At 44.8% G+C, this 12,234-nt stretch overlaps 1 protein-coding gene across 1 annotated transcript in view; it reads left to right on the top strand.

The window, feature by feature from the left end:
- The window catches only part of sh3pxd2aa (SH3 and PX domains 2Aa), a 135,751-nt gene that overhangs the window by 3,289 nt on the left and 120,228 nt on the right, over positions 1-12,234 (top strand). The window contains exon 2 of the mRNA XM_078413262.1: positions 2,805-2,885. Within this exon, the coding sequence (XP_078269388.1) occupies positions 2,805-2,885 (81 nt within the window). The remainder of the gene's footprint in view (positions 1-2,804; positions 2,886-12,234) is intronic.

Below are 12,234 nucleotides of genomic sequence, written 5' to 3'. Positions count from 1 at the left end.
GTGCTCCTGGGCACATCCCACAAATTCTATCATTTGTGTTTTTTATTTGCAGGCAGGCAGTCCCAGTTATTTTTAGGGAATTTGAGCTTCCCGAATGCTGTCGCCTATTTTTTTATTGCATCTATTTGCCTACATGTTTGTCCCTCTATCTCTCCTAATCAATAAAAGATGACATTGACCCCTGTAAAGAACATGAACTTTGTCGGTTAACCTCTTTAAACAAAGCTTGTCACCAGCTTCATTAGCAATAGAGAATTGTTAACCATGCCAAGTAACATGTCAGGTGAAGTTGTGTGATTAACATTTAAGTGGGATTGAGGAGCAGGAGGAAGATCTTGTTTAAAAAAAAAAATGAGCTTGGATAACAAACATGCTATTGAAAAAAATTATCGCCTGCATTCTCTGATATTTGTAACCATGCACAAGCTGAGGTGGTTGTACTCTTTATGTCTGGGCTTTAGGAAATTTTAGGTTTCTACATAGAAAAAAACAGCTTGTGAGATTGTTTACATAGAGCTGTGGCAGGAAAGGGAAGCAGTTACAAAAGGAAATCTGTTAACATGCAAATCTTCTCCAGATGTTGTCTAATGTTGCACCTTGATTAACTGCTGTATCATGGCACAGTTAATCTTTATGTAGAATGTTCAACCTGCACAGAATTTTAATATTGTTTCTTAAATGTTGCACTGTGTTGTATTGTGCAGATCAAACATTTGCACGACATATTATAAATAATAATTGAGAATCAAGAATTGATCCTTGGGGTATTAATTCTACAAGTGAGAGTAAAACGTTCATATTTTGATATTGAATAATTTGGAGATTCTGATGGTTCAGTATCTGGTTCACCAGGTAATGTTTAAACTGTTCACTTACCAGGGCCCCAGTTTCCGTGGCCCCTATCCACTCACCAGGGTCCCTGTTCCCATTTTCTCCAACCCCTTGCCAGGCCTAGTTTCCCATGCTCTCCATCCAACCACAGTGGCTCAGGTTCTCACACCCTCCATCCACTTGCCAAGTTGGTTGTCCCTTGTGTTCTTCGTCCATTACCTGTCACGGCATATTCTCGAAGAACTCAAATTTGTCAAACATAATTTATCTTCCAGAAGCCTATGTTGACAATTTAAGTCACAAGTAATTCATTTTGGAAAGTTAACCTATTGCAAGAAATGCACAGTGAATGGCAGGCGAGTGTTGTTAAATAGAGAGTCCTTGGGGTACAAGTATATGATTCCCTGAAAGTAGCAACACAGGTAAGCAGTGGTGAGAAATATGCATGGCATATTTGCCTTAATAGGCTGATGCACTGAGTTCAAGAGTTGGAAAGTTATGTTACAATTGTACAAAACATTGGTTAGGCAGCACTTGGAGTTTTGGTCACATTGCAGGAAAAATGTGATTAAGCTCTAGAGAGTGCATAAACACTGGACTGGAGGGCTTGAGTTATAAGAAGAGATTCGATAGTCTAGGTTGTCAAATGATGCAGCAGGATATAGGTGACTTGGCAATCGGGGCTGAGAAATGGCAAAGTTTAATCATAAATGTGAGGTGTTGCATGTTTGGAGGTCAAATGTAAGAGCAAAGTATTCAGCGAATGGCAAGACTCTTAGTAGCTTGATGCGCAGAGGGATCTTGAGATGCAAATCCATAGCTCCCTGAAAGTGGCAGCATGCTTGGATAGGGTGGTAAATGTGAACAACTTTAGTTGGGGGCGAGAATAAAATTTGGGAAATGATGCTGCAGTGTTATAATAGAATGAATATGGAGGCTTTGGAGAGGATCCATAATTCACCAGTGCTACTTGGTGGGGAGGTTAAACTTGAGAGGCAGGGATTGGGAACCTAGAGCCTGGATCGGTACTTCGGTTTATGATGTGGCCATTTCAAATACGTGGTTGTGAGTGGGAAATGGCTGGCAACTCTACGTTCTGGGGTTTCGATGTTTTCAGATGTTATAGAGAGGGAGGGAAAAAGGAGTGAAGGAGTTGTGCTACTAATCACAGGTTGTTATTGCATTTCCCAGTTGCAAGTACTTGGGTTCCAGAGATATGTTCAAATAGAACAATAGCTTTTATAACATTTTTGTTCAAATCTGAAATAAAAAGGTAACATGAGCAATGATGGCCATGAAAAATATCAGATTGTTGCTACGAGCTCACCTGGATCATTAATATATTTCAGGGAAGGATGTCTGTCGTCCTTATTTCGTGTAATCTGTACCTGACTCCAGAATTAACATTACTTTGACTGAAAAGGCCTAGTCATCACTTGGAGGCAGGATTTCAATTTCTGATGGGCAGAGTATAAAACAAACAGGACATTTTATTATGTACAATTGTGAGGCTCACATTGGTCTCCAGAGATTGTTGGAGCAGAGGATAAATGAACAGCAGCTTGGCTAAAATGTGTGCACCAATGTATCCTGTTTTTTTGAAGTTACATGCTCTTGGGAAGGCATGTAATTTGTGCACTAAATGTGGAGCATATTATGGTTTCCTGTTACTCCCCATTTCTGTTGATTCTCTTTGAGCTCCAAATCCATTGCTTTAATTGGAACAGTGAGCAGATTTTTCAAGGATGGGGAGGTGATACTGAGACACTTTCACCCCTAAACACCATTTCCCCACTGACACAATTGCTTTTCTAATGCAATTTTCTATAACATGAGGCTTCCAAGGAACAGAACTATCATGTTATAGCAGAACTACCTTTATTTATAACGTAGGTTGGATTAAAATATAATTTGTTTTATTTTTTTACAAACAGTTCTATTTATTTTAAAAGTTTTATTTTTTACTTCTGCAGGTGTACGTTATCCAAGTAAACTGGTCGGATAATAGTTCAAACATTATCTACAGACGTTACAGCACGTTTTTTGACCTACAGGTATGCTTGTTATGTTCTGTTTTAACTCCTCAGGAGTCAAGTTCCTGAGAATTGCAGCTTTTCAGATGGCACTTTTCAGATGTATTTCTTTATGGAGCCTAATTTTCATACTATTTCTAAGCTGTCTTTAAAGAAATGATCTATTAATGTTCTTAATTGTAAATGTATAACTGTACAGTTTCAAGCCGTATGCTAGAACTTGGGACTGTCCATTGCCTTGGCCCCCTCCCAAACCACACCCATCATTCCTTTCTGACTTCTCTGACTTTCTGACCCAGTTCTGTTCTCTCTCCCCCTCAATCCTCCTCCTCGGTGATTTCAACATCCACATGGACTCCACTGACTCCACAATAACCACTGACTTCACTGAAATACTCAACTGCTTTAACCTCACTCAACACGTAAATTTTCCCACCCATAACCGTGGGCACATTCTGGACCTTGTCTGCTCCACTGGACTAAATCTACATCACCTCTCTGGCTCCGACCCCACCCTCTCTGATCACTTAGCCATCACCATGTCCGTCAACATTCCCACCCCAGCTCCAAAGCAAAAACGCAAAATAAACTTCCGCAAGCTGAACTCTGTTTCACCTACCTCGCTCTCATCCTCCCTCTCTGAAATAATGTCCGCCTCTCCCTTCGTTGACCTCCACAGCCCCTCTGACCTCACTGACTACTACAACCGCACTCTCTCCTCTTGCCTCGACCAGCTTGCACCTATAAAAACCAAAAGTTTCCTTCACCCACTCTGCTCCCTGGTTTACCCCTGAACTCCGCGTGATGAAAACTCATGCCCGTCAACTTGAAAGACTCCGCAACAAAACAGGTCTCACAATTCACTCCCAAGCCTACAAAGACCACATACAGCACTATAAAGATGCCCTCTCCCATGCCCACTCCACCTACTACTCTCAAATAATTCACTCTGGCTCCGGAAACCCAAAAACACTCTTCTCTACAATAAACAAACTCCTCAGCCCCCTGGACACCATCTCCCAATCATTCACAGTTGACAAATGCACCACTTTCCTTTCATTCTTCCAAAGCAAAATAGACAACATCTACAGCACCTTAACCACCAACGCACCTGCTCCCCCTCAAACCACCTGCCCCCCCTTATCCTGTCAGCCCCTGCCTCAGTTCTCCCCAATCTCCACCACCGACCTCTCTGAGCTCTTCACAGGAATAAAAACTGCCACCTGCTCTCTGGACCCCATCCCCTCCAGCTTTGTCAAGGCCTGCCTTCCTGCTCTCTCTCCACTTATCACTGCAACAATAAACTCCTCCCTGTCCACTGGCATCGTCCCGCCATCCCTCAAAATCGCTGCTGTCACCCCCATTCTGAAAAAACCTGGTCTAAACCCTGACACCCCAAACAACTTCAGACCAATCTCCAACCTTTCTGTCCAAAGTTTTGGAACGTGCTGTAGCTTCCCAACTAAAATACCACCTCTCTACCAATAACCTGTATGAAACTTTCCAATCTGGATTCCGCTCAAACCACTGTACTGAAACTGCGCTCCTCAAAATCACAAACGACATTCTCCTCTCCTCCGACGCTGGCAACCTCAACATCCTCATCCTACTTGACCTCAGCGCCGCCTTTGACACCATAAATCACTCCATTCTCCTCACCCGACTTGAAACCTCCCTTAACATCACCGGCACAGCCCTATCCTGGTTTAAATCTTACCTCTCTGACAGACACCAGTTCATCTCCATTAACAACTGTAAATCCCCCACCGCTCCCCTCCCCCAAGGTGTCCCCCAAGGCTCAGTCCTTGGCCCCCTCCTCTTCATCCTCTACCTGTTCCCCCTTGGTCAATTAATCCGCCGTCATGGTCTCAACTTCCACTGCTTCGCCGATGATATCCAGCTCCTCATCTCCACCAAGTCAATCTCCTCCACCACACACTCTACACTGACAAACTGCATTACTGAAATAAAATCTTGCTTCAATCAAACTTCCTCAAACTCAATTGCAACAAATCTGAAATCATCATCATTGGTCCAAAAATGCTCACCAAATCCACCTAAAACTTCATCCTCAACATTGATGGTCTCCCAGTATCCACCTCACCTCACATCCGGAATCTTGGAATCATCCTTGATCAAACCCTCTCCTTCGACAAACACATCAAACACATCACAAAGACAGCCTTCTTCCACCTCAAAAACATTGCCCGTCTCCGTCCATCCCTCTCCTCCACAGCTGCAGAAACCCTCATCCACGCCTTCATCACCTCCCGTCTGGACTACTGCAACAGCCTTCTCTATGGCGCACCCTCAAAAATCATCAATAAACTTCAATACATTCAAAACTCCGCTGCCCGTCTACTCACACACACCTCGATCCGTGACCATATCACCCCCGTCCTTTATAAACTCCACTGGCTCCCCATCCCCCATAGAATCCAGTACAAAATCCTCCTCATAACCTACAAAGCCCTCCATAACCTGGCCCCATCCTACCTGACCGACCTCCTCCACAGGCACACTCCCACCTGCACCCTCCGCTCTGCCGCTGCCAATCTCCTATCCCCCCACATCCGGACTAAACTCAGATCCTGGGGGGACAGGGCTTTCTCCATCGCTGCTCCCACCCTATGGAACTCACTACCCCAAACCGTTAGAGACTCCTCCACACTCACCACATTCAAAACATCGCTGAAGTCTCACCTGTTCAGTACTGCCTTCAACCACTGAAGGTCACCTCACCTTCTGTCTCCTTTCTCTGTTCATTTATTTATTTACTTATTTATCTATTTATTAATTTCCCTATGTTCTCAAAATCTCTGTAAAGCGTCTTTGAGTATATGAAAAGCGCTATATAAATAAAATGTATTATTATTATTATTATTATTATTTAATAAAGTATGGAGTTTGGCAATGGAGGCCAAAGAGTGTCACCAGCTAATTCCTGAAGTGAGAGGGTTGACCTATCATGAGTGGCTAAAGAGGTTAAACTATATTCTTTCGAATGTTGAAGATGGTAGGCGATCTTATTGGAACACACAAGATCCTGAGGGGACACAACAGGGTAGATCTTGAGATGGTCCATCTTGGGAGAATCTTGAAACTGGAGACATAGTGGCTAAATTAATGAGTAGTCATTTAAAACTGAGGAATATAAGAACTCCTTTAGAGAGTATTAGCTACAAGGATAGTTTGGACAAATCTGGATTGTTTTCTCTGGAGTGTTGAGACCTGATAGAAGTATATAAATTCAGACCCTTTTTCCCAGTGTGGGATCTAATAGATTTCTAAAAGATTAAGAGGCATATATTAAGTAGGTGTAGATACAAGGAACATTGGTGCTGGTTTACACAAAGGGATACAGTGCTGGAGTTGACCATTTTCAGAGAACGACTAGATAACGTTTCTGACACAACCCTTCAGACTTCAGACTGATTGTAACCGGGTGGGGGGCTGGAAGTGAAAAGGCAGGAAAAAGCATGGCAGGTAATAGATGAACATTGGGGGGGGGGGGGGGGTGTTAATGTACAGATGATTGGCACAAAGGCTGGAGATTAGAGCAGAAGATGTGAGATTTGAGATAGACAGATTGAAGAGATGCAAATTATGAAGCCAGAGGAAGGAGAGGAGAGGAGGAGGGGAAGAAGAGAAATGGGTGCATGTACAGGTGGGGCACAGTGGAGGTGGGGAAGCAAGGGGTGGGAGAGAATGGTTTGTAAGAGGTTACCTTAAATTGGATAATTCAATGTTCATACCATTAGATTGTAAGCTACCCAAGTGAAATATGATGTGCTGCCCTCAATATGTGTGTGGCCTCATTCTGGCAATGGAAGGGCACGGAACACAAAGGTCAGTATGGGAATAGGTAAGAGAATAGGTAATAGGCAACTGGGCCCTTAGGCCTTGGTGTGCCGAGCACATGTTCGGTAAAACGGTCGCCGAGTCTACACTTGGTCTTACCAGTGAACTGCTGAGTCTGGATGGAGACGATGGAGGAAGCATATAACATATATAACATATATAACAACTACAGCATGGAAACAGGCCTGTCTGGCCCTACCAGTCCACGCCGACCATTCGCCCTGACCTAGTCTCATCTACCTGCACTCAGACCATAACCCTCTAATCCCCTCTTATCCATATACCTATCCAATTTACTCTTAAATAATAAAATCGAGCCAGCCTCCACCACTTCCGCCGGAAGCCCATTCCATACAGCCACAACCCTCTGAGTAAAGAAGTTCCCCCTCATGTTACCCCTAAACCTTTGTCCCTCAATTCTGAAGCTATGTCCCCTTGTTGGAATCTTCCCCACTCTCAAAGGGAAAAGCCTACCCACGTCAACTCTGTCCGTCCCTCTCAAAATTTTTAAAACCTCTATCAAGTCCCCCCTCAACCTTCTACGCTCCAAAGAATAAAGACCCAACCTGTTCAACCTCTCTCTGTAGCCTAAATGCTGAAACCCAGGCAACATTCTAGTAAATCTCCTCTGTACCCTCTCCATTTTGTCGACATCCTTCCTATAATTTGGCGACCAGAACTGCACACCATACTCCAGATTCGGCCTCACCAATGCCCTGTACAATTTTAACATTACATCCCAACTTCTATACTCGATGCTCTGATTTATAAAGGCAAGCATACCAAACGCCTTCTTCACCACCCTATCCACATGAGATTCCACCTTCAGGGAACAATGCACATCTCCTGTGGTTGCAGGTGAAAGTACCTGGGGAGTGGGTGGTTTGGGTAGGAGGGGATGAATGAACCAAGGAGTTACAGAGGGAATGGCCTCTGTGGAGTGTGGAAAGGGATGGAGATGGGAAGATGTGACTAGTGATGGGTACCATTGGTGAGGACCATTCACCTTGCAGCATGTAGATTGGGTGGTAGAAAGGGAGTGTGGTATGCTTGCCTTCATTGTAAGGGACATTGAGTGTGTGTCAGAAGCCGTGATGCGGCTCGAAAGGACTGATTAAGCCGCATTTGGAGTATTGCGGGCACTTCCTGGTTGCCCCCTTCCAGGAAGGATGTGGGTGCAGAGGAAGTTTACCAGAATGCTGCCTGGGTGAGAGGATTTAAGCTACAAGGAGCGGTTGGATAAGCTTGGATTGTTTTCTTTAGAACATTGGAGGTTGAGTGGAGGTATATAAAATTATGGGAGGCTTGGATAGGGTAGACACTCGGAACCTTTTTCCCAGGGTGAAAATATACAACACGAGAGGGCATAGCTGAAAGGTGAGAGAGGGAAAGTTTAATGCGATGAGTGGGACAAGTCTTCTTTTACAGACTGGAAAGCCTTGCCAGGAGAGGTGGTGGAGACAAATACAATAGCGGTATTTAAGAGGTTTCAGATAAGCATATGGATATGCAGGAAATAGAGGGATATAGATCATGAACATGCTGACAAGATCATTTTGGTGGCAACATGTTCAGCTTAAGCATTGTGAGCTGAAGGGCCCGTTCCTGCATTGTACTATTCTATGTTCTCTGACTAGGGGAACTCTATCAATAGACAATAGGTGCAGGAGTAGGCCATTCGGCCCTTGTTCCGTCTGGGGCGGCGGGGGGGGGGGGGCGGCTGTGAGCAGAGGCACAGGACGCAGGTGAGGGATCCATCTATGACAGAAGGGGAGAAATCACGTTTGCTAAAGAAAGATGACATCTCGGATGTCCTTGAAAGGAAAACCTCATCTTGGGAGTAGTTGCGGCGGACACTGAAGAATTGAGAGTGGAGAATCATGTCTTTTCAAGAGGCAGAGTGGGAGGAAGTCCAGTCCAGATAACTGGGAGTCAGTCAGTAGGTTTATAGCAGATGTCAATCGATAGTCTGTTCCCTGTGTTGGAGACAGAGATCCAGAAAGGGGCGTGAGATAGATTGGGTAGGTGGTCAGTCTTTTTCCAAGGGTAGAAAGGGGAAACATTAGATGACATAGCTTTAAGATAATAGAAGCAACGGTTTAAAGGAGATGCACGGGACAAGTTTTTTTTTTTAGATTGGTAGCTGCCTGTAGCGATTTACCTGGGGAAGTGGTGGGAGCAGATACGACTGTGAAGTTTAGGATGCTTTTAGGTAAGCACATGAAGATTGATCATGTGCAGGAGTTAGTTTAATATGACATCATGGTTGATACAGGCATGGTGAGCTAAAAGGCTGCACTGTTCTATGTGCAAGAAAGAACTGCAGATGCTGGTTTAAATTGAAGGTAGACACAAAATGCTGGAGTAAATCAGTGGGTCAGGCAGCATCTCTGGAGAGAAGGATTGGGTGACAATCCGTCTGAAGAAAAGTCTCGTCCCGAAACGTCACCCATTCCTTTTCTCCAGAGTTGCTGCATGTCCTGCTGAGTTACTCCAGCATTTTGTGTCTACCTGCACTGTTCTATGTTCTATATTTATCCCTTCATATTTTGCATGGCAGGAATAGTTGTTGTCTGTGTTTATTTGCAAGCTAAACATTAATATTTAGAACATTCAAAATCCAATGCTTCCAATTTTCTCCTGGAAGCTAGAATATAGATAATGAAAATTTAATCGGGAATATACTATGTCTGTTTGGAAGCTAATGGTCAGCGTGGTGGAGTTGAAAGGTTAGTTTTTCATTTCCCGTGGTGTGGCAGAGGGTGAAAGCATGCACTGTGTGAACAGGAAATGATCTGGAAAGGAAAGAAATTAGATTCTGAAAGCTCCTATTGATCTGAGGGGCCTTCTGAGATTGGAAAGCACCATTGCGTAGATGCAGAGCTGTTAGAGCTATTCAACACAAGCACTGAACTTAATAAAGTGTCTACAAGAACAGAATGGTGTAGAAGGCATGAGGCTTGTATCTGTTGAAAATATATATTAATTATGATTGTATTATCATGATACTATGGCAGGGAAATATTGGTAATCTGGCAAGGAAATTGAGACCATTTTGAAGTTTAATTTGTGCACCTGCAATTTTGATTGTCAGCATGCCAGGAATGGTGGAGGTGAATTGTATAGTGTATTTAAGGGAAGTCCAGACAAACACATCAGTAAAGAAGAAATGCAGACGTGGACTAAGCGACCGTATCCTCGAACACTTGCGCTCTGTCTGCCAAGGCCTGCTGGAGCTACTGGATGCTAATCATTTAACTCCCCTCCACATTCTGATGTCAACCGTCTGTCTTTGGCCTTCTCTGTTGCCAGAGTGAGGCCACACACAAACTGGAAGAACGGCACCTCATATTTCCCTTGGGTAGCTTACAACCCGACCTTATGAACATTAAAGATTTCAATTTCAAGTAATGTCCTCCCTGCCCCCCTCTCTTTCCCTGGCCAGCATACACCCAAGCACACATCCGTCCCACCAAGATTTAGAGGGATATGGGCTGTTAATCCTGTTCATTTTGTTCTTCTGCATCAGCCTATCATGGGGAACTTTATCAAATGTCTTAATGTAGACAGCATCAACCACCCTACCCTCATCGATCACCTTCGTCACGTTCGCAAATAGCTCGATCATGTGCCACTATGACTGTCCCATCCCAATTAACCCTTTCTCTTCCAAATGGGAGTAAATCCTATCCCGAAGAATACTCCCAACTGCTTCCCTCCACTGATGTAAGGCTCACTGGTCTATAATTCCCTGGATTCTATCACCTTCCTTTCTTAAATAGAACAACAACATTAATTGCTCTTCAGAACTCCAGGATCTCACCTGTGGCTAGAAAAGACGCAAAGATTTTTGTCAAGGCTCGCGCAATCTCCTCTCTTGCCTCTCAATAACCTGGTGTAAGTCCATCAGGTCCTGGGAATTTATCAACATGTGCTTTTCAAGATTTCCAACACTACCTCCTCTGTAATATCAAACTGCCTTTGCATGTTGGTATTCTCCACATTGATCTCACTGTCCTCCATGTCCTTGGTGAAAACAGAGGCAAATAACTTGTTAAATACCTCACTTACATCCTCAGACTCCAAGCACAAATTCTCTCCTCTGTCCTTGAGCAGTTCTAATTTCTCCTTTGTTATCCTCTTGTTTTTAATATAGATTTTAAAAGCTGTGGGGTTTTCTTTAATTTGACTTGCCAAAGCCATTTGTGGACCCTATTAGCTTTTCTAATGTAGACACAAAATGCTGGAATAACTCAGCGGGTCAGGCAGCATCTCGGGAGAGAAGGAATGGGTGACGTTTTGATTCGAGACCCTTCTTCAGATTCAATAGGTGACGTTTCGTGTCGAGACCCTTGTTCGGACTTTTCTAATAGTCTATTCGAGTTCTTTCTTCCTTTCTTTATATTTGTCAAAGGCTCTGTCCGATTCCATCCTCTTGAACCTTGCACGTGCTTCCTTTTTTTTTTTGAACAAATTAATAATCTCTTTACCTGGACTATCGCTGACATCTCCCTCCCGTTTCTGGGCCTCACCATCTCCATCACAGGAGAAAAACTAGTGACGGACATTTTCTACAAGCCCACCGACTCGCACAGCTATCTGGACTACACTTCTTCCCACCCGGTCCCCTGCAAAAAGTCTATCCCCTACTCCCAATTCCTCCGTCTACGCCGCATCTGCGCCCGGGATGAGGTGTTTCAGACTAGGGCTTCCGAGATGTCCTCGTTTTTCAGAAAACGGGGCTTCCCCTCCTCCATTATAGATGAGGCTCTCACTAGGGTCTCTTCTACATCCCGCAGCTCCGCTCTTGCTCCCCCTCCCCCACTCCTAACAAGGACAGGATCCCCCTCGTTCTCACCTTCCACCCCACCAGCCAGCGGATCCAACATATCATCCACCAACATTTCCGTCACCTACAACAGGACCCCACCACTGGCCATATCTTCCCATCCCCTCCCCTCTCTGCGTTCCGCAGAGACCGTTCCCTCCGCAACTCCCTGGTCCACTCGTCCCTTCCTACCCAAACCACCCTAACCCCGGGCACTTTCCCTTGCAACCGCACGAGATGCAACACCTGTCCCTTCACCTCCCCCCTCAACTCCATCAAAGGACCCAAACAGTCTTTCCAGGTGAGACAGAGGTTCACCTGCACCTCCTCCAACCTCATCTATTGCATCCGCTGCTCTAGATGTCAACTTATTTATATCGGCGAAACCAAGCGCAGGCTCGGCGATCGCTTCGCTGAACACCTGCGCTCGGTCCGCATTAACGCAACTGATCTCCCAGTGGCCCAGCACTTTAACTCCCCCTCTCATTCCCAGTCTGACCTCTCTGTCATGGGCCTCCTCCAGTGCCATAGTGAGGCCCGCCGGAAATTGGAGGAGCAGCACCTCATATTTCGCCTGGGCAGTTTGCGGCCCGGTGGTATGAACGTCGACTTCTCCAACTTCAGATAGCTCCTCTGTCCCTCCCTTCCCCTCCTCCTTCCCAGATCTCCCTCTATCTTCCT

Source organism: Rhinoraja longicauda, chromosome 16, assembly GCF_053455715.1.
Source record: "Rhinoraja longicauda isolate Sanriku21f chromosome 16, sRhiLon1.1, whole genome shotgun sequence".
Classification (NCBI taxonomy): domain Eukaryota; kingdom Metazoa; phylum Chordata; class Chondrichthyes; order Rajiformes; family Arhynchobatidae; genus Rhinoraja; species Rhinoraja longicauda.
The sequence above is the reverse complement of the archived record's forward strand: the minus strand, read 5'-3'. Positions and strand labels throughout refer to the sequence as shown.